Source organism: Cebus imitator, unplaced genomic scaffold, assembly GCF_001604975.1.
Source record: "Cebus imitator isolate Cc_AM_T3 unplaced genomic scaffold, Cebus_imitator-1.0 Scaffold575, whole genome shotgun sequence".
In the NCBI taxonomy this organism is placed as follows: Eukaryota; Metazoa; Chordata; class Mammalia; order Primates; family Cebidae; genus Cebus; species Cebus imitator.
In genome coordinates this window covers 47,167-70,842 of record NW_016107890.1, presented here as the reverse complement: position 1 = coordinate 70,842, position 23,676 = coordinate 47,167, and the positions used below count along the sequence as shown (strand labels likewise).

At 38.3% G+C, this 23,676-nt stretch overlaps 1 protein-coding gene across 3 annotated transcripts in view; it reads right to left on the bottom strand.

Annotated features, from left to right (window-relative positions):
- Positions 1-23,676, bottom strand: part of LOC108294353 (alcohol dehydrogenase 1C-like) — a 61,625-nt gene that overhangs the window by 11,650 nt on the left and 26,299 nt on the right. The window contains exon 1 of one of the 3 annotated variants that reach the window (XM_017516205.2): positions 3,015-3,105. The exons of the other annotated variants lie outside the window; for them this stretch is intronic. Within the exon in view, the coding sequence (XP_017371694.1) occupies positions 3,015-3,032 (18 nt within the window). The 5' untranslated portion in view covers positions 3,033-3,105. Of the gene's footprint in view, positions 1-3,014; positions 3,106-23,676 lie in introns of those variants that run through there. 3 annotated transcript variants of the gene reach the window in all.

Genomic DNA, 23,676 nt, shown 5'->3' with positions numbered 1-23,676 from the left:
GACTCTTTCCAGCTTCGATTTCAGCCAAAAATTATGGAGGTTAGAGTTGGTGATGATGGTGTGTGTGTGTGTGTGTGTGTGTGAGCATATACACACTCACACCCACACATACATATTTCAAAATTGAGACATTGTGTGTTTGAATTTCTGGCTAGCAGATCTTATCCATAGATGTTCTTAACAATAAATGTTGAACACATATTTCCAGTGCTTGGTAGTGTAGTGTAAAATCTGTCTTCATTGTGGTAAAGCATGTATAATTCACAGAATTATTTCTAGAGAGAATTAACAAAATTGCAAGAATGACAAAATGTTCATTTGAAATTTATTGTTCTGAAAATCATTTTTGTTATGTATTTGTTTAATTATTTAACTTTGCAGGATGTTCAACATGGTCAATGCCAAAATAAACATCAGAATACTTGGAAATAAGGTACTAATAGTAGGAGTTCCTGATTATCAGGTGCCTATGATGTGACAGGCACATTGTGGCCTTTGCTTGGTGAATTATATGCATTATAATTATATTTAAATTTATTTATTTATTTTTAATTTCAACAGTTTTTTGGTGCAGGTGATTTTTGGTTACCTGTATAGGTTCTTTAGTGGTGATTTCTGAGATTTTGGTGGACCCTTCACTCAAGCAGAGTCCACTGCCCCCAATATACAGTCTTTTAGCTCTTACCTCCCCCCCTGAGTTCCTAAAGTTCATTATATCATTCTTATGTCTTTGCATCCTCATAGCTTAGCTCCCTCTCATAAATGCGAACATATGATATTCAAACATCTATTTCATAAGGTAGTTATGAAAATTCGGCAAATTAATACTATAAAGAACTTAAAATAGTACCTGGGACGTAGAAATGTCAATACATATTAGCCACTATTATTATTGTTGCTATTTACCTCTTTTTTTTTGGAGACAGAGTCTTGTTCTGTTGCCCAGGCTGGAGTGCAGTGGCACTATCTTGGCTCATGTAACCTCTGACTCCCAGGTTTAAGCAATTCTCCTGCCTCAGTCTCTTAGAATAATAGAACATTATTCTAAGTTACTTCACTTAGAATGATGATCTGTAGCTCCATTCAAGTTGATGCAAAGGTGATTTTTTTTATTTTATTGTGTTTAATGGCTAAGTAGTAATTTCATGGTGTATACATACCATATTTTCTTTACTCATTTGTTGATGGTCACTTAGGTTGGTTCTGTAATTTTGTAATTGCAAATTGTGCTGCTATAAACAACATGCATTATTTTTAAACCTTGGAAGGATGCTACCAGGGCAGTACTATTGCATTATTGGCTTTATTTTACAGCTGAAATAATTGAGGATCAGTTGACTCAGTGATTGAATAATTTTTTCTGGTCTCAAAGCTGGCTGTCCAGAGAATAACAATCAATCTAGTCTTATGTTTCACTTCTCTGTGGCAGTAAAAAGTGTGCAAAAATACAAAAATTAGTCAGGCATGGTGGCATGTGCCTGCAGTCCCAGCTACTCGAGAGGCTGAGGCAGGAGAATTGCTTAAACATGGGAGGCAAAGGTTGCAGTCAGCCAAGATAGCACCACTGCACTCTAGCCTGGGCAACAGAGAGAGACTCTGTCTCCAAAAATAAAAAAGTTAAATAGCAACAATAATAATAGTGACTAATATTTATTGACTTATTTCTATGTACCAGATACTATTTTAAATTCTTTACAGTCTTAATTTATTGAATTCTTACAATTACCTTATGAAATAGATGTTAGTATTGTCACCATCTAGCATTTGAGGAAAGTAAAATGCTGGATAGGTAAACATAAATGAAATGCTGTCAAAAAACTAAGTTATTGATACTGTGTCCAAGGGGGGAGGAATAATTATTTCATTAGTTATTATTTTCATTAATCTGATTGGTGTATACTTTTGCTCTAGGGACTCATTGTTTCTTTTTAGTTGAGTTTGGTAAATTGAATTCTTTTCCTAATTATTTTCTATGCAGAATGTATGTATTAATCGGTAATGAATGAAATAAAGTGAAGTGGAATAACAGCAACAATTGGTCACTCAGATGATTTCCAGTCAGGCTTATTGATATGAGCCTGTTTTGTCACAGAGTGTATAGAGAAGCCTCAGAACCTTTAAACTGAGTTATCATAGTGAGATATTTTACTGTGCGATACACTCCTAACACAACAAAAGGTCTGGAAATAGTTGCATAGGTTTATGTGATTAAGCAATTAAAAAATGTCAATTGATTATATTGTATGACTACATGCATTTTTGTGCACCTGTAAACTCATTGGACAATCAAGAAATTTACAAAAGGCAAAACCAAATACCTGTGTTTCCAGTGCTAATAAGTGATTCAAATTGTATTATTAATTTTCTGTAAAACCATATTGACTTTTATGTGGGGAAGATACTGTTCCATAGGATTACTGTGGAAATTGCCTGAATTGTGTCATAATGGACACTTTTAAATCAGAATTTGAATGTTGATATTGTCTTCCTTAACCTTGATGATTCTAATGCTGTGAGACCAATGAGCATTTTGTAAGGTATTTTATGTTAAGGTTAAAGGGTGTTTCAAAGTCTTCGAAATCAAATCCTCTCATAAAACTTTTGTCAGACTTAACTTACTTGTGTTCACAAAAAATATAAATAATAATGCTTTTACATAGTGGTTTTTTATTATAAAGACAACTTGTTGGTGAAAGTCTTTTCTAACTTTGGATTTACAAATTAGTCATGATTAGCTTGAAATAAAGTATCACTTTACTGCAAATATCTTTAATGTAGGAAATAAAGACTTAATAGATACATATTCTGTACATTCTTTTTGAAGGTATTTAGGAATAACTTATTTCTACTGTAGTTCACTATACATTACATATTGTAGCATAAATTGCACACCGTATTTCAGTGTATCACTTCTAATTTGGATATGAATTTTAAATTATTCATCAAATACTGTATTCTTTTCTTTGTTATATTGATGAGAACATATTTCCAACAGTAATACATTTTTTGCTTACTTTTCTTGCTGTGCTCATGTTGTTTCTATCTTCTCTGCAGACCAGGAGGCGGGTGAGTCCTTGTGGATTCTTCCCTGCTCATGTGTATAAAACAGGTTTATTGCACCATCTTGTTTTTTTGCTTGAGTAACACCCAACACGTGATCTAGTTCGTTAAGCCACACCCGTCAAATTATTCTCAGACATCAAATAATAAAAAAATGGGTGCTGAGCCAGCACTCAAAACCTTGACTTTTCAAATTTCAGATAAGGTTTTGCTTTCATTAGGTTAAATATTAAGTTAAAGTGATGGAATTTAGTCACTTTCTCTTTTCCTCATTTTGGTTCTTATCTGTCAACTTTCTTGTTTCTCTTTTCTCAGTGCAACAGGGGTCATTCAGGGTTCTGTTTTCCCTTTCTCTGCACTAAGCTCCAGCTTTGAATGCAAATGGTGCGGTTAGGAAGAAGGAGGAGCAAAGGAGCAGGTTAAATAAAGATGACAGCAAGGAGCCAGAGGACTCAGTGTTTGATCCAGGACTCTCCTTCTCTTCACAGAGAATCAGAAATTCAATCACAACAAAGGTGCTCACCGTGCCAGGAATTTTTGCTCCACCTAAAATCAATCAGCATTGACTGAGCCCCTCTCTACGTCAGGCACTAAGCTGGGTCCAGTGCAGTAATACTGATGAATAAGACAGGACCTCTACCTGTGCCAGATGCATTATGGGACAGCAGTGATGATGTGGCTTTTGGGACCTGTCAGACCCTAGTCCTTACTAGCTCTGTGTACTTGCACTTATTATTTCACTGTTTGTCTTTTTTTTTTTTTGCCTTAGTTTTCTTATCCATTAGATGAAGTAGAATAATAGCACCATTTGAAAGGACTGTTTAGTGAATAAATAAAATAATCCATGTAAAGCACTCATCATGAAGTTCAGCAGATAGGAGCACCCTCCTAAATGTAGCTACAATTATTTATCATAAAAGGAAGCTCACGGTTTATGGGGAAAAGATACACAGGCAGCCAAGTCTACATGTCAGCCTGGCTGGCAAATGCCCTATCACAGGTGTCAGTTAGTGCTTTGGGAGCAGAGACAGATATGCTATTTAAAATGAAGGCCTAAGGGGAGGCATGGTAGAGGAACAGGTATTTGAGGTAGATTTTAAATAATTGTGGGAAATTCAGAAAAATCCTCACTGGATCATTTCTGTTGCCCTTTGATCCATGTAACTAGTATACGCATGGCTTTCCAAGAATATGAGTTTGATTTTTCTTTTACCTATACTTGGAGGCATTGTACAAGCAGCTATTTAATCATATATAGTCTGTTAACATCAACAAGTCAACATAAAAGACGTATGTCCCTAGAATTGCCAAAGGACCATTTCAGTAAGCTTTAACTACGTAGGCACTGAGACTCACACCAAGACTGAGAAGCATTTACCCAACAGAGAAGAAAAGAAGGTCCGATGATTTCAGTTGCTTCTAGTTTGGAAATGTATGAAGATAAGAAGATAGCCCCAGATCTATGTCTGGAATTCAAGGCTTCATAATGTGGCTTTAACCTTCTCATTCACTTACTCCTCCCCATGCTTCAATACAGGGCCTATGTATTTTAGAAGCTTGTATCTCCATGGTCGCCCAAAAAGGAATATATTCCTTACTCAAGTCCTTGCTCATCATGCTCTTTCTCTTCTTTTCTGTCCCTCTCACCCATCCAAATCCTACTGAAACTTTGAGACCAGGACAAGGTTGCCCCTGTGGAGGTATATTAACTCCATCTCACTGTTGTGCTTTGTGTCTCTGCATTCCTGTCATGCTAGTATCCCTCCTGAGGTATTTGTGGTCTGTTCCCTTTTATTGTCCTCTATATTAACTGTAAAGATTAGTCTCCTAAATTCTACTGGAAATTTCTAGTCAGGAATATTCTTAAATTTTATTTATAACAACAACTGTACCTAGTTCCATGTATACACTAGATGCTTAATGAATGATTGTTGAATTCTTGTGCTCCTTTATGTTAGGACAGGCACTGTTTTATGAGCAGTCCCATAATCCAGAAGATCCGGTGCCTCCTCTTTACAGGTTTATAGATTAGCAGTGGGATTGGCTGTGGTCAGGTAGACAAGACAGAGAACCCTCCTGTGAAGCAGGAAGTAGTGGTCAGTGCCAGGAGAGAGTTCGACGTGGAATTCAAAAGAAGACTCTACTCTGTCTTTTTATTGTGCATTCTCAGCTCTTGACTCAATGCCTATCACAGAGTGAGTGCTCAGATATTTGTTGATTAAATTAAAGGAATGCCTTCTACTTTGAGAGTGAGAAAGCCTTGAAAGAAAGATATTTTATTAAGATTTATCAATAAAAATAGGCCATTAGGAGGCAAAATGGAGGACAGGAGGCAGGACTAACTTGCACCTGCTACTCTGATGAACAGAGCAGCTTGTGGAGACCCACATCATGAACATTTGCTCCAAGAACTCCTCCAGGAACATATCACAAAAGTGGAGAGAATTCACAGACCCTTTGAAGGAGATGGATTGCTGCTTGCTGCAGGCTCTGTGGGAAAGCAGAGGAAATGTGAAATCTGCTTGCTTTCTCAGGTGGGAGGCTTGTAGCCTGAGGCAATTTCTGAGCTCTGCTCACAGGCTGACTGGAAATAAACTTGTTAATGTTGGGGGGATCATGGTGGGCGTGAGATCAGTCCTTCAGAGTGTGGGCTGCATGGGAGTTGTGTGAGGCCTGTGGCTGCCAGCTTCCTCCCACTCCCCTGGTGACCTGTGTGACACAGCAGAGGAAGCTACAATCCCCCTGAGAACATAACTCCATTGGTCTGGGATCTATACCCCCATCCTTCAAAGCAGCCACAGTAAGCCCTGCCCTAAGAGAGTCTAAGCTCAGACAAGCCTAACCCTGCCCCTAGCTGATGATCTTTCTCTAGCCACCTAGTGGTTGAAGCCAAAGGACATAATCTCTTGGGAATGCTATGGTCCTGTCAACCACCTGATCCTCCCTATAATACCACAGTTGATGTGCTCTTGAAAGTGCCACCTCCTGGCTGGAGGCCAACCAACATAAAACCAGCACACTGAACAAATATACACCCAAGTACCCTCACAGAATCCACTTCACTCTTCTGTTACCTCTGCTGGAGCAGGTGCTGGTATCTACACTGAGATCTGAAGATGGATCACATCACAGGACTCTTTGAATACACTCCCCAGTACCAGCCCAGAGCCAGTTAGCTCCACTGGGTGGCTAGATCCGGAAGAGAAAAAGCAATTACTACAGTTCAGCTCTCAGGAAACCCCCATCCCTTGGGAAAACCACATCAAGGGAACCTCCCATGGGACAAAACACTGAACAGCAGACCATGAGTCCTAGATCTCCCCTCCAATGTAATCTACCTAAATGGGAAGAAACCAGAGAAAACAATTCTGGTAATATGACAAAACAAGATTCTTCAACATCCCCAAAAGATTCCACTATCCCACCAGTCATGGATCTAAACAAAGATGAAATCTCTGGATTTCCAGAAACAAATTCAGCAGGTTGACTACTAAGCCAATCAAGAAGGCACCAGAGAAAGGTGAGGAATAACTTAAAGGAATTGAAAAACCTAATACAGGACATGAATGGAGAAATATGTAGTAAAATAGATAGCATAAATGAAAAATAATAAAAACTTCTGGAAATGAAGGATACACTTGGAGAACTGAAAAATGCATTGGAAAGTCTCAGCAATAGTATCAAATAAGTAGAAGAAAGAACTTCAGAGCTCAGAGACAAGACTATTAAATTAATACAATTCAACAAAGACAAAGAAAAAAGAATTATATAAAAGGACACAGCATGTAAGATATTTGGGATTATGATAAATAACCAAACCTCAGAATGATTGGTGTTCCTGAGGAAGAAGAAAAATATAAAATTTGCATAACATTTGAGGGAATAAGCAAGGAAAGCTTCCCTGGCCTTTCTAGAGATCTAGACCGACCCCCAAATATGAGAAGCTAAAAGAACCCCTGAGAAATTCTTCACAAAAAGATCACCACCTACACACATAGTTATCAGGATGAAGGAAGGAATCTTAAGAGCTGTGAGGGAAAAGCATCAGCTAACCTATAGGCCAAAATAATAGAGAGCAGACCTACACCATATCTACTTAAGAATTAGTCCGCTTCTGTTTAATAAGTTAGCCTTAGTTTAAGACTTATAGTTTACAGAAGTTTGTGCATTATACTAGCTAAACAAAAAGTGCAGCATTGTAAAACAATGCTGGATTGGTGAGAAAGCTTGTAAATTGCTCATCACAGCACTAGAACATTTGGGCATCAAAGACTGGAACATTGCTCAAGCTCCTGCTGCTTGAACCCCTCAGTAAGGGTCTCGTGGCCTGGAGGAGGGGACTCTGCTCACAGGCTCATAAAGGGTCTTGCAGGAGGCTTCTGGGCTGGTTGAGATAGGAGTGGCATTCTCTGGTCTCCCACCTGTTCCATGGGTGACTGGGCTCAAAGGAGATCATCTCTCCTTTGAGGTATGTCATGTAGTCAGAACTTGCTGGCTTTTACCCATTCCCACACTCCTGCAGCTGCACCTCAATGTTTATCCATTGTTTAACTATATAGTACTAGTTTAGTTTTTTAGAATAACCACATACGCCCTACTAAATGTAGGTGGTGTAAACTGTTCCATTGTGTGTACTCACCCCATGATCACCCCATCTCGAGTGATATGATCAAACTATGTGTGTGTTGCAATAAATATGTGTGGAGCCTAGAGCGCAGGGTCTTCATGGTCCTAATCTTGTGAATAACCCCTGGACCCATGCTAATGATTTCTATTTCTGTGTCTGTGTTTTTTTTCCCTTAATTCCCTTGTTGCTGCGGGGGCTTGGAACACCCATGGGTTGTACTGTGGCTGGTCTGCAACATCTGGAGCCCAACGAGGTTTTCATAGGCTCCCAGTGAAGGAACGCAGGAGCATGGTCAATTGAGGAGCGTTCATTGTCGAGGGACTCCCGGGAACACACCTGTTTTCACCTGTGCGGTAAGCTTGGGCGCCTGGAGCATCCCAGGGTAACATGGGGCAATCAGAGAGTAAGTACTTCACCTATCTTAGTCTTGTTGGAGAGCTCTTAAAGAAAGGGAAAGTTAAGGTTAGTACTACTAATCTTATTATCTTTTTTGAGGCAATAGATCAATATTGCCCTTGGTTCCCAGAACATGGAACTTTAGATGTACAGGAATGGGGAAAAGTTGGTTCAGAATTAAAAGGAGCCTGTACAGAAGGTCATTTTATCCCAGTAACAATTTGGAAAGACTGGGCTATGATTAAAGCAATTTCGGAACCTCTTAAAACTTCTGATGGAAGTGAAGCAGTGGATCGTAGCAGTAAACAAGTAGAGTGATGAATTGCTACAAAAGACTGAACCTGTTGCTGCTGCTGCAGAAGCTGCTGAGCCAGATAGTGATGACTCTTCTGAAGATTCTATCCAATGAGAAGGAGAATTATTAAATATGGACAAAACAGGGAGACAGATCAAGTAGATCAGCAAAAAGGAGAAGTGATTTATGCTAATGTACATATGGATTTAGAAAAAATTAGAGAACCCTCTGTTCCAACTTGGAATAATTCAGAGTGGCCCCTTCTGCTTTCAAGTCAAAATTCTGAACCAAGAACTTAAGTCTCAGAACAATGGGCTGTGAAAATGCCACCAAAAGTGGCAGCACCTGTAACTTTTGCCACTCCATATCAGAAGGGGACTGCTTCAAATTGGAACATCGAGAAAGTTCTATGCAAGCAGCTATATGACAGGCTGGCATCACAGGAGATCCTGATGCCTGACAGTTCCCTGTGACTTTAATCCCACCCCAGCAAGGGGCAGGGAGCAACAGCTAGCTCAGTGGGAACCATTCCCTTTTAAAATGTTAAAGGATATAAAGAAGGCAGTTCAAAAATATGGTCCAAATTTTCCTTTTGTTCGATCATGTATTATTACAGTCAATTGCCTATGATCGGATTTTAGTACCTTATGATTGGATAATTTTGGCCAAATCAGCATTAACACCTTCACAATTTTTACAATTTAAAACATGGTGGACTGATATGGCTTAGGAGCAAGCTCAAATAAATCGAACTGTAAATCCTCCCATTAATGTCACTGAGGAACAATTATTGGGCACAGGGCCTCAGTGGAGTAATGTGCAACAGCAACTTAATTTAACCCATGAGGCAATTGCACAATTTCGTACTTACTGTCTGAGAGCATGGGAAAAAATTCAAGACTCAGGTACTAGTTATCCATCTTTTGGATGGATATTGCAGTAAAATGTTTCAAAAATTTTTATCACAGTGGAAAATCACACACATCACAGGAATTCCCTGTTATTCCCAAGGTCAAACAATTGTTGAAAGAGTAAAAAGAACACTAAAAACTCAATTAGCAAAGCAGAAGAAAGGGGGAAACGGTTGCAGTAAGGAGTGTTATACTCCTCATGTGCAGCTACATCTAGCTCTACTGATTTTAAATTTTTAAAACATTTCCAAAGGTCAAGTGTCTACTGCAGCAGAACAGCATTTTACTGGACACCAAATCAATCAAACAAAGGGAAAGTAGTCTGGTAGAGGGACACTAAGGACAAAGATTGGCAATTAGGGAAGGTGATTACTTGGAGAAGGGTTTTGCTTATATTTCACCAGGAGAAACACAACCTCACATCTGGCTACCCACTAGACATTTAAAGTTCTACAATGAGCCCTTCCAGCAATGATCAGAGAAGGAGAAACCGAAGAAGGAGGTTGATGGAAAGGGTTCCTGGGCTCCTGTATCAGAAATGAGAAGGATGAGGATTGTGGAAGACTGGGAACAAAGGGAGGCACAACTGGAGGAGACATCACTGACCTGGGTACAGATACAAAGATGGGCACAGATGGCAGAGGAAGGTTTGAGAGAGAGACAGTTGCCAATGATCTCAATCTGATGATTGCAGCCATGGTGATACTCATTACAGGGGTTAGTATTCCCACTGCATCAGCCAAACAAAATTACACATACTGGACTTATGTGTCTTTTCCGCCTTAAATCAGGCCAGTTACCTGGATGGATTCCCCTATTGAGGTATATATTAACGATAGTATATGGATGCCTGGCCCAATAGATGATAGGGTTCTAGCTCAACCAGAGGAAGAAAGCATGTACATGAATGTATCCATGAGTTATCGCTTTCCACCAATGTGTCTGGGTAAAGCCTCTGGATGCCTTGCTTTAAAAGGACAAAGTTGGTTAATATATGGGCCAGGCTGTAATAAGACTGTGGCTGAATATCATCACATGGTTGCTGGTGCGTCCTTTTGCCCCAGTTCTATTTCTATGTTTCTGAGAGACACATTTCAAGAGGTTTATGTAAAAACTGGCAAATTAAAACCTACAAAAATTAAAAATTGTCCTCATAACAACCCTGAATTGTCAAAGCAGCTAGAAGTCTTAACATTCGAGGACTGCATGGCTGAGAAAGCTGCTATCCTTTTAAATAATACTTATGGGACTATTGCTGATTGGACACCTAAAGCAGTATTATCAAAATATTGCTCACAACAAAATTCTGGTTGCATAGAAATACCTTACGTGATAGGATATACAGAAGAATTGCTCGGCCATAAAGGGGTTACACGTAAAATTGTATCAGGATATCCATTAAAATGGGAAGATAAAGGGACTGCACCTCCTCGACCTCAAATCCTCAAATGATTAGGCCAGTTTTGAGTTCGGAGCACCCAGAATTGTGGAAATTGGCTATGGCCACAGCCTATGTGAGAGTGTGGATGGGAACTTACTGTATAGAAAGAAATAGAGAAAATTGTGAATATTCTATGTCTTTTTACTCTGATTTAACTATTCCATTTCAGGGCTGTGTTAAACCACCATATATGATGGTTGTGGGAGAAGTAAAAATTATGCCAGATTCTCAAACTATTACTTGTGAAAATTGTAGACTTTTTGCATGCATTGATTCAACTTTTGATCTTTCTAATAGTATCCTCTTGGTAAGAGCATGTGAAGGAGTATGGATTCCTATTACCCTTAATTGGCCCTGGGAAGCATCACCTTCTGTTCATATTATCACAGAAATCTTAAAGGGTATTTTAAACAAATCTAAGAGATTTATTTTCACTTTAATGGCAGTGATAATGGGAATTAGAGCAGTTACCGCCACTGCAGCTGCAGTGGGGGTTGCTCTGCACTCTTCTATACAAAGTACTGATTTTGTAGACAAATGGCAGAAAAATTCCTCCAGATTGTGGAACTCTCAAACTCGGATTGATAAAAAATTGGCAAATCAAATTAATGATCTTAGGCAAACTGTAATTTGGATGGGAAATAAAATTATGAGTTTGAAACATTGGCTTCAGCTTCAGTGTGATTGAATACTTCAGATTCATGCTCTTATAATGCTACTGAACACCACTGGGAGCAAGTAAAATGCCATTTACAAGGCAATGAAGGTAATCTTACATTGGATGTTGCCAAACTCAAAGAACAAATTTTTGAGGCATCTCAAGCTCATTTAAATATTGTCTCAGGTGCTGAGATATTTGCTGGTGCAGCAGATGGACTTTCCAAACTTAACCCTATAAAATGGGTTGAAACACTCGGTGATTCAACCATGGTCAATTTTACTTTGTTATGTTTCTGTTTAATTTGTCTGTTCTTAGTCTACAGATGCAACTGAGGACTTTGCAAAGAGAGAATCGTCATCATGAACGAGCCATGATAGTTTTAACCTCCTTAGCCAAAAAGAAAAGGGGAAGTGTAAGCCAAAATAATAGCAGGCCTACACCATATTTACTTAAGAGTTAATCTGCTTCTGTTTAATAAGTTAGCCTGAGTTTAAGATTTATAGTTTACATAAGTTTGTGCATTGTATTAGCTAAACAAAGAGTGTAGCTTATATTTTGTAAGACAATGCTGGGTTAGTGAGAAAGCTTGTAAAATTCTGATCACAGCCCTGGAATGTTTGGGCATTGAAGACTCGAACACCTGGTCCATTGCTCAACCTCATGCTGCTTGAACCTCTTAGTAAGGGTCTCGTGACCTGGAGGAGGGGACCCTACTCACAGGCTCATAAAGGGTCTTGCAGGAGGCTTCTGGGCTGGTTGAGATAAGAGTGGCATTCTCTGGTTTCCCACCTGTTCCATGGGTGACTGGGCTCAGGAGATAGTCTCTCCTTTGAGGTACATCATGTGGTCAGAATTTGCTGGCTCTTACCCATTCCCACACTCCTGCAGCTGCACCTCAATGTTTATCCATTGTTTAACTATACAATACTAGTTTAGTTTTTTAGAATAACTACATACCCCCAACTAAATGTAGATGGCATAAACTGTTCCATTGTGTGTACTCACCCCATGATCACCCTAGCTTGAGCGATACGATCAAACTATGTGTGTGTTGCAATAAATATATGTGGAGCCTAGAGCTCAGGGTCTTCATGGTCCTCATCTTGTGAAGAACTCCTTGGCCCATGCTAATGATTTCTCTTTCTGTGCCTGTGTCTTTTTTTCCTTAATTTCCTTGTCACTGCTGGGGCTTAGAACACCCACGGGTTGTGCTGTGGCTGGTCTGCAACAGTAACCTATAAAAGAAAACCTGTCAGAGTAATAGCAGATTTCTCAGCAGAAACCCTGCAAGCTAGAAGACATTGGGGTTCTTTCTTTGGTCTCCTTAAACATAACAATTACCAGTTAAGAATCTTGTATCCAGCAAAACTAAGCTTCATAAATGAAGAAAATATAGACACTCTTCATACAAACAAATGCTGAGAGAATTCATCGTTACCAAGCCAGCATTACGAGAACTGCTAAAAGGAGCTGTAAATCTTGAAACAAATCCTGGAAACACATGAAAGCAGAACGCTTTTAAAGCATCTATCTCACAGGATGTATAAAACAACTACACAATGAAAAAAAAAAAATAACCCAAGGTATACAGGCAACAAATGACATGATGAATAGAATAGCACTTCCCATCTCAATACTAATGTTGAATGCAAATGGCCTTAAAATACTCCACTTAAAATATGAAGAATTCCCACCAACAGTGTAAAAGTGTTCCTACTTCTCCACATCCTCTCCAGCATCTGCTGTCTCCAGATTTTTTAATGTTCGCCATTCTTACCGGCGTGAGATGGTATCTCAATGTAGTTTTGATTTGCATTTCTCTTATGACCAGTGATGATGAACATTTTTTCATATGTTTGTTGGCCTCACATATGTCTTCTTTTGTAAAGTGTCTGTTCATATCCTTTGCCCACTTTTGAATGGGCTTGTTAGTTTTTTTCTTGTAAATCTGCTTTAGTTCTTTGTAAATTTTGGATATCAGCCCTTTGTCAGATGGGTAAACTGCAAAAATTTTTTCCCAATCTGTTGGTTGCCGATTCACTCTAATGATTGTTTCTTTTGCTGTGCAGAAGCTGTGGAGTTTGATTAGGTCCCATTTGTCTATTTTGGCTTTTGTTGTCAATGCTTTTGGTGTTTTGGTCATGAAGTCCTTGCCTACACCTATGTCCTGAATGGTTTTGCCTAGATTTTCTTCTAGGGTTTTTATGGTGTTAGGTCTTATGTTTAAGTCTTTAATCCATCTGGAGTGTAAATTAGTTCAACCATTGTGGAAGACAGTGTGGCGATTCCTCAAGGACATAGAAATAGAAATTCCATTTGACCCAGCAATCCCATTACTGGGTATATATCCAAAGGATTACAAATCGTTCTACTATAAGGACACGTGTACACGAATGTTCATTGCAGCACTGTTTACAATAGCAAGGACCTGGAACCAACCCAAATGCCCATCGACAATAGACTGGATAGGGAAAATGTGGCACATATACACCATGAAATATTATGCAGCCATCAAAAACGATGAGTTTGGGTCCTTTGTGGGGACATGGATGAACCTGGAAACCATCATTCTCAGCAAACTGACAGAGGAGCAGAAGATCAAACACCGCATGTTCTCACTCATAGGCGGGTGTTGAACGATGAGAGCACATGGACAAAGGGAGGGGAGCACTACACACTGGGGTCAGTTGGGGGGAAATAGGGGAGGGACGGTGGGGGGTGGGGAGCTGGGGGGGATAGCAGGGGGAGAAATGCCAGATGTAGGTGGTGGGGAGGAAGGCAGCAAATCACACTGCCAGGTGTGTTCCTATGCAACAATTTTGCATGTTCTTCACATGTACCCCAAAACCTAAAATACAATAAAATAAATAAATGGGAAAAAAAAATAAATAAATAAATAAATAATTTTTAAGTTAAAAAAAAATATGAAGAATTGCAGAATGGATAGGAATTTACCAACCAAGCATCTGCTGTCTTCAAGAGATTCACCTGACACATAAGGACTCACATAAACTTAAGGTAAAGGGGTGCAAGATGATATTCCATGCAAATGGAAAATAAAAGTGAGCAAGAGTAGCTATTCTTATGTCAGACAAAACAAACTTTAAAGCAACAGAAGTTAAAAAAGACAAAGAGGAACATTATATAATGATAAAAGGACCAGTCCAACAGGAAAATACACAATCCTAACTATATAAGCACCTAATACTGGAGCTCCCAAATTTACAAAACAATTACTACCAAACCTAAGAAATGAGATGGACAGCAACACAATAATAATAGGAGATTTCAATACTCCACTGACAGCTCTAGACAGGTCAAGCGCTGAAACAATGTCCATTCAAGGCAGAAACAATGGACTTAAACTATAGCCTACAACAAACTGACTTAACAGATATTTATAGAACATTCTACCCAATAGCTGAAGAATATACATTCTATTCATCAGCACATGGAACAGTGTCCAAAGTAGACCATATGATAGGTGACAAAACAAGTCTCAATAAATTCAAGAAAATTGAAATTACAGCAAGTACTCAAATAAAATTTGAAATAAACTCCAAAAGGAAGCTTCAAAACCATGCAAATACATGAAAATTAAATTACCTTCTTCTGAATGATCATTGGGTCAACAATAAAATCAAGATGGAAATTTAAAAGTTCCTGAACTGAATGATAATAGTGACACAACCTATCAAAACCTTTGGGATACAGAAAAGTGATGCCAAAGGAAAGTTCATAGCATTCACTAATACCTACATCAAAAAGTTTGAAACAGCACAAATAGACTATCTGAAGTCATACCTCAAGTAGCTTGAGAAAGAATAACAAACCAAACCCAAACCCAGCAGAAAAGAAATAACCAAGATCAGAGAAGAATTAAATGAAATTGGAACAAAAAAAAAAAAAACCAAAAGATAAATTTTAAAAAGCAGATTCTTTGAAAAAATAAATAAAATTGATAGACCATGGGCAATGTTAACTATGAAAAGAAGAGGGGAGATCCAAATAAGCTCAATTAGAAATGAAACGGGAAAAATTACAACCAATACCATAGAAATACAAAAGATTATTCAAGGCTACAATGAACACCTTTTTGTGCATAAACTAGAAAACCTAGAGGAGATGGATAAATTCCTGGAAAGATACAACCTAGATTAAACTGAGTAGTAACAGAAAGTCTGAACAGACCAATAAGAAGCAGTGCAATTGAAATAATAATTAAAAAGTTACTTCCCCAAAAACATTCAGGACCAGACGTAGTCACAGCTGAATTCTGTCAGACATTCAAGGAAGATTTATTACCTATCCTATTGACACTATTCCAAATGGTAGAGAAAGAGGGAATCTTCCTTAAGCCACCTATGAAGCCAGTGTCACCCTAATACCAAAACCAGGAAAGGACATAACAAAAAAAGAAAACTTCAGACCAATATTTCTGATGAACATAGATACAAAAATTCTCACAGAAGTACTAGTGACCTGAACCCAACAGTATATCAAACAGATAACCTACCATATTCAAATGGGTTTCATACCAGGGATGCATGAATGGTTTAACACACACAAGTCAATAAATGTGATACATCACATAAACAGAATTAAAAACAAAATCGCATGATCATGTCAGTAGATGTAGAAAAAGCATTTGACAAAATCCAGCATCCTTTATGATTAAAACCCTCAGCAAAGTCAGCATAAAAGGGACATAACCGAAGGTAATAAAAGCCATCTGTGACAAACCCACAGCCAACATAATACTGAATGGGGAAAAGTTGAAAGCATTCTCCCTGAGAATTGAAACAAGACAAGCCCGCCCACTTTCATGACTTCTATTCGACACAGTACTGGAAGTTCTAGACGGAGCAAACGGATAAGAGAAAGAAATAAAGGGCATCCAAATTGGTAAAGAGGAAGTAAAACTGTTTCTGTTTGCTGATGACATGATTGTATGCCTAAAAATCTTAAAAACTCATCCAAAAATCTCCTAGAACTCGTAAATGAATTCAGCAAAGTTTCAGAATACAAAAGTAATGTACACAAATCAGTAGCCCTGCTATATACCAACAGTAATGAAGCTGAGAATCAAATCAACTCAACCTGTTTAACAATAGCTGCAAAAAATTAAACACTTAGGAATATACTTAGCTAAGGAGGTGAACTACCTCTACAAGAAAAACTACAAAGCACTGCTGAAAAAAATATAGATGACACAAACAAGTGGAAACACATCCCATGCTTATGAATGGGTAGAATCAATATTGTGAAAATGACCATACTGCCAAAAGTAATCTACAAATTCAATGCAATTCACATCAAAACACCACCATCATTCTTCACAGAACTAGAAAAAAAATTTAAAATTCATATGGAACCAAAAAAGACCCTGCATAGCCACAGCAAGACTAAGCAGAAAGAACAAACCTGTAGGCATTACATTACCCGACTTCAAACTGTACTATAAGGCTACAGTCACCCAAACAGCATGGTACTGGTATAAAAACAATCTTGTAGACCAATGGAACAGAATAGAGAATCCAGAAATAAACCCAAATACTTACAGCCCACTGATCTCCAACAAAGCAAACAGAAACATAAAATGGGGAAAGGACACTCTATTCAACAAATGGTGCGGAATAGTTGGCAAGCCACATGTAGAAGAATGAAACTGGATTCTTATCTCTCACCTTATACAAAAATCAACTCAAGATGGATCAAAGACTTAAATAAAATACCTGAAATCTTAAAAATTCTAGAAGATAATATTGGAAAAACCATTTTAGACATTGGCTTAGGCAGTGACTTCTTGAACAAAAAATCAAAAGCAAATGCAACAAAAACAATGATAAACAGACAAGACATAATTAAACTAAAAAGTTTCTGCACAGCAAAGGAAATAATTAGCAGATTAAAGAGACAACCCACAGAGTGGGAGAAAACCTTGGCAATCTATACATCTGACAAAGACTAACATCCAGAATCTACAAAGAACTCAAACAAATCAGCAAGAAAAAAATCCAAACAATCCCATTCAAAAGTGGGCTAAGGACATGAGTAGGCAATTCTCAAAAGAAAACAAACAAATAGCCAACAAATGTATGAGATAATGCCCCATATCACTAATAATCAGGGAAATGCAAATTGAAACCACAATGGTATACCACCTGATTCCTGCAAGAATGGCCATAATAAAAAAATTAAAAAAAAAAAGATGTTGGTGTGGATATGGTGAACAGGGAACACTTTTACACTCTTGGTGGGAATATAAACTAGTACAACCTCTTTGGAAGACAGAGAGGAGGTTCCTTAAAGAACTGAAAGAAGATCTACCATTTGATTTAGCAATCCCACTACTGGGTATCTACCCAAAGGAAAAGAAGTCATTATATGAAAGAGATACTTGAACATGCATATTTATAGCAGCACAATTCACAATTGCAAAAATATGGAGCCAGCCCAAATGCCCATCAATTATCAATATTAGTCAATCATAGATAAGGAAAAGGTACACGCACACATGCGCACATGCACGCGCGCGCGCACACACACACACACACACACACACACACACGTGCACTATGGAATACTACTGAGCCATAAAAAGGAACTGAGTAATGGCATTGGTAGCAACCTGGGTGGAATTGAAGAACACTATTCAAAGTGAAGTAACTCAGGAATGAGAAACCAAATATCAGAGTTTTTCACTCATAAGTGGGAGCTGAGCTTTGAGGATGCAGATGCAAAAGGAATGATACAATGGACTTTGGAGACTCAGTGATAAGGGAGGGAGGGGGGTCAGTGATAAGATACACACATAGGTACAGTGTATACTGCTTGAATGATGGGTACACCAAAATCTCAGAAATCACCACTAAAGAATTTATTCATGTAAACAAACACCACCTGTTCCCCCAAAACCTATTAAAATAGAAAAAATAAATAAAAAATGTTATCAATCCAAAATAATATTATTGGTCATTGAAAAAAAAGATTTATCAAGAAAGATGAGGTGGAATTGAGAGGTATATATGCAATTAACAGTATAGACAAATTATATTGAATATCTTTTTTTCTTTAATATGCCCTTTTATAAATATTTCTGTTTAATCCTCTCACATCTGGAGACATTCTAGCATTTAAGGGAATAGTAGCCACTACCACCTTGTTTTCAAAGCCCAAATGAATTTGGGAATGTGGTATTTGCTTAAGAGCTTCCATCACTTTGTGAACACATGACTCCATGATCTGCCAAAAGCACTTTGGGACAAACTCCGCAGAGTCAGGAGATCTTTCTTAATACCATCTGACAGCTACTTTTTGCTTACTTTTTGCCCTACCTCCTAAAAGTTTAGATGGGCAGATGGGAAGAGCAGGGGACACATGATTGAGTGTCAACATTCTCATGTCAGAGTACTATGGCAGGCCTGGAGCAATATCTGGAATGTCCAAAGGTAATCCTAACAATCCCAAGGGTCACAGGGCATCACTTTCCTCTGCTTCGCTCTCTCTGTGTGTCTCTGTAAGCCAGTCCAATTTTATATTACATTTCCACTAAGTACTATATTCTAAATTCAGCTTATCTAGAGAGATGATATGTTTGGTTCAGTATGGGTCAGTGATGCCCTATGTTGTAGGCAGAATAATGGCCCTCAAATACATCTACCCCTAATCCCTGGAATCTAGGAATATGTTGCTTTACATGGCAAAAAATGGATTTTGGAAATGGGATTCAGTTAAAGGTCTTGAGGTGGGAAGATTAGCTTGGATTATCCAGGTGAACCTAATTTAATCATATGGCTTCCTAAAATTGGAGAGCTTTTCCAGGCTCTGGTGAAAGATGAAGATGTGTCTACCCATAGATGGTAGATGGCCATGTTTCCAACAGGGATATGTCAATTTTCTATTGCCGATGTAACAAATTACCACAAGTGCTCTTGGACGGTTAGTGAAAGTCAAGGACTGGCATCTCTAATATAGTTATATAGGTAATGGTGAGTAGTGTGGAGATGTGACTCCAAAGCCTGCAGAAGGACAAGCCAGCGTCTCTGCAAGAGATACAGCTGTCTCCTTTTCCTCCAGAGGTCCATAATTTACATGGAAACAAGAAAGAGTATTGTAACTGGCAGAAATTATCTTCAGTTCAAAGCTTTCATTTTGGTGTTAAATAACTTGGCAAAATTTTTAAAAAATTATTTTAAAAATTGCCAAAAAATATGCAACATTTCATGTATGTGCCTAAATAGCAAACTTTAAAGCATGTTTGGGGCTGAGGTGCCAAATGAAGAGCGGGAGAGGGACTTCAATGGCAATAAATAGAACTTGAGAATGGAATAGATACTCTGTAGAATATTACAATGAATAGAATACATTTTAAGTTCCTAGAGCAATATTTGAAAATCCCACATTCAAAGCCATCAATTCCTATTCAATTAGCATTTCATTTTGATTTTGGGACTGAAGCCAAAGATGTCCAGGTAGCTAAAATGCTTGCTGAACTGGCTGTGGCCATGGAGCCTGGAATCCTGCCAAGAAGAGCATGTGTGAGAGAGCACAATGTTTACATTCCTCCTGAGAAGGGAGTTGGGAAATAATCTAAAAAGCTCAATCCAAAAGCAAAGATGTTCCATCCAGTCTTGTTTGTTTAAGCCAAACTAGAAACCATCTGAATGTTCCACAAATGTTTTGATGATTTATTGATGTATTTTAAATTATCTGGTAATGTGCTTGGCAGCGGCTTAAAAGTGCAATTACTGAGATGATGTAGAAATACCAAGTGTTTAATAAAACAATACAGAGTAATACAAGTGGTATGGTTGTTACAATATAAAAACATCTAACAGCTAAACAGTTCTTTAATTGTAGAGATTTTCTTCATTTTCAAAGTTAAAAATATAAATTTTTGTAAAAAATACAAATGATTACTATCCATATCTAATGTTTATGGAGTGCTGACTGCTCACTTTTGTGCATGCATTGCCTCATTTAGTGCAACATTTAGCATTAACTTTTGAGGTAGATACCATTGCCATGCACTTTGTATAGATGAAGACATTGAGGTTTAGAGAGATTGCATAAATTTCCCAATGGAACACAGCTGGTGGTGGAGCCAGGATTCTAGGAAGCCTATCTCTGGAGTTTAGTAACCTAAATAATGATAATAGCTAATATCCTAGTCACTCTCAGCATGTACCAGCTGCTGTTCCAAATGCTTCACATTTGTCCACTCATGTAAACCTCAGAATAACTCCATGAGGTACGTTCTACTATTATTTTCATTTTTTGGACACATATTTTGTGTGTCTTCGTCAGCCTTAAAGCCACTCTTGAGATTTTTAGCATATTTTCACAGAACATGTCAACTTATTTCCATTTAAATTGCTTGAGACACAGCATGATTGTTGGCATAGTTACTGGAATTTTATTCCCAGCTGCGTATCTCTCTGGAGTGTTGCACTTACTCCCATGTGGGCAGGAGGTGCTCTGCATCTGGCCACACCTGCCATCCTGGAACCTCCCCACTCTCATCCTGGGGAATCCTTTTCCTCTCCTAGGGAGAGAGCATCAGCTTCTCAGATACCACGTCTTTCTTTGAATATTAATTATCTGTTTGGGGACACTTTATTAGTTATCTTCTGGAGAAAAGGTACACCAAGGAGTACATTTTTTGAAGTCCTTCATGTTTCTATTGGATTTCTACTGTGCTGTGATGATTTTCAATTCTCAAGAGAGATTTTTAAATGGTATCATATTCTTCTTTCATTCACATACTATTTTTTCTCTTTGCAAATATTAATAACAGATTTTAAAAAGATTTGGTATTTTTTCATTTCATGGATTATTTCTTTCAGTGTCTTTTTTCCTTGTTTTGTTTATATCTTTCCTATTATAAAGCTGGAATCGCCCCACACGTCTGATGATCTTGGTTGTCTTCTGTTGCAGGATGAGGCACTAACAAGCTACTGGGAAGCTCTGAATACATGGGTGATTTTGGAGCTCTCTGGTGGACTTAATTGCTGGGGAATATAATGTCAGTCAGGGTGGGTATTTTCTCTTGGGCTGGTCAGAGTTTTCAAAGGATGATTTTGGAAGTTTTCTTATAGAAGACACATGCCCAGCTGCCAACACTATGGGGCCCAAGGAGCTCATTGAAAATCCAATTATAATAGCCACTTGGGAGAAAAAAGGCAATATCCAGGACTACCCAGGTAACTCTAAAAGCTTCTTTGCATTAATATTTCAAGTCTATAGCTAAAAATCTATTGGACCTTGTAATAATCTAATTTTTAATAGCTCTAAAAGTTTTCTATTAAAGTCTGTGAGAATTTTCTTATATCCAGACTTATATGTCTGCCATTGATAATTTTAGGTTCCTGAGTGACCCAGTAAGAAAAACATTTCTGTGACTCTGTGAGTAATATCATTCCAAGGCTCTAGAGGTGGCTGAGATAGTTTATATTATTTTGACCTATATTAGGTCAGAAGATTTTTTTAAGTGATTAAAATCTCAATTATGGTACATTTAAATTATTTCACAATTACATATATAAATTAGCAGCTAGAATCTTTCATTATAGCTTTATAAGTGAAAAAGTAATACAATCATACATCTTACCATAACTGACAATCTTGATGTCAAGTGTCACTCTGTCACCCAGGCTGGAATGCAGTGGCATGATCTCGGCTCACTGCAATCTCCGCCTCCCGAGTTCCAGCGATTCTCCTGCCTCAGCCTCCCTAGTAGCTGGACCACAGGCATGTGCCACCACACCCAGCTAATTTTTGTATTTTTAGTAGAGATAAGGTTTTGCCATGTTGGCCAGGCTGGTCTCGATCTCTGTTGATCTTTGTTATCCAACTGCCTCGTCCTCCCGAAGTGCTGGGATTATGGGTGTGAGCCACAACGAACTTGTTTTCATATATCTTGAAATGTCAAAGAATCAAAGCAATATATTCACACAACCATACACATTTTCTCCCTGTCCTCTTCAGCCCTGTGTCTGTCACTCGTATAATCCTGTTTCAGCACCTATGAAACTACTTCCGTGGAATACTTGATCACAGGCCTAGCCAATAATTATTACACTGGAATACATATTTATATACAAATACAACGAAGTACCTATATATGTCACTTTCCCCAGAGTAAAAATTTCTTTTCACATTATTCTTTAAAGTATTGAATAGAGGCAGGAAAATCAAATTTATTTAATAATTTATTCAAGAATGTCAAGAAATTCTTCAAATTAAAGAAGCTTTAATAATTTATAGATACTCGACATTGGGAGCTTTCTAATGAAATCTATTGTCATGTTGTGTGCTATGGACTGAAGTTTCGTGTTCCACCAAATTCATGTGTTGAAGTCTAATCTCCAATGTGACGGTATCTGGAGGTGGGGCTTTGAGGAGGTGATTCCACCCTCATGAATGGGGTTAGTGCTCTTATAAGAAGAGACACAGGTGATCATTCTGTCAGTCATGTGAGGATACAGAGGGAAGGCTTCCTTACAGTCCAGGAAGCTGACCTTCCCCAGACACCAGGTGTGTTGGCCCCTTGGTCTTGTACTTTCCAGCCTCCATAATGGTGAGAAATAAGTGTTTGTTGTTTAAGCCACCCAATCTGTTATGTTTATTTTAGCAGTGCAAACTTATTGAAACATGATGGTAGACAGAATTCTAAGCTGACTCCCAAGATTCCAGCTCCTTGGTGTACATGCCTTGCGTGATATCTTATGCTTAAATGAGTATGAAATCTTTGAATATGATGGGACAGCCACTCCCTGCATTAGGTTGTGTTACGGAGCAAGTGCTGATGGAAGAGTCATGTGTGTGATCATCTGACATTATATGGGACTCTGTTGTGTTCGACTGGAGGGATTTGGGAGTCAGGAGTTTGGGAGCATGAGAGGGTGTGCTGAGGGAGCCAGGCTGAGACCGTTCCCTGGTTGACAGCCAGCAAGAGCCGGAAGGCTCAGTCCCATAGCCACCAGGAAATGAATTCTGGCAACAGCAATGTCAGCAATGCCAGCCTGAAAGAGGGCCCCAAGCTCCAGAAAGGAACATAGGCCAGCCAATACTGTTGAGGTCCCAGTTGGAGCAACTAGTTCAGCTGTTGCCAGATTTTTGACCTGCAGAAACCATAAGAGAATAGATGGTGTTCATTCAAGCCAATAATTATGTGGTAGTTTGTTACTCAGAAATATAAAACTAACATACATGTGAAGAAATGTTTTATATAATAAACCACCTTCAACTGTGTTTATATTTTCAAGTACATTTCGCAAATTT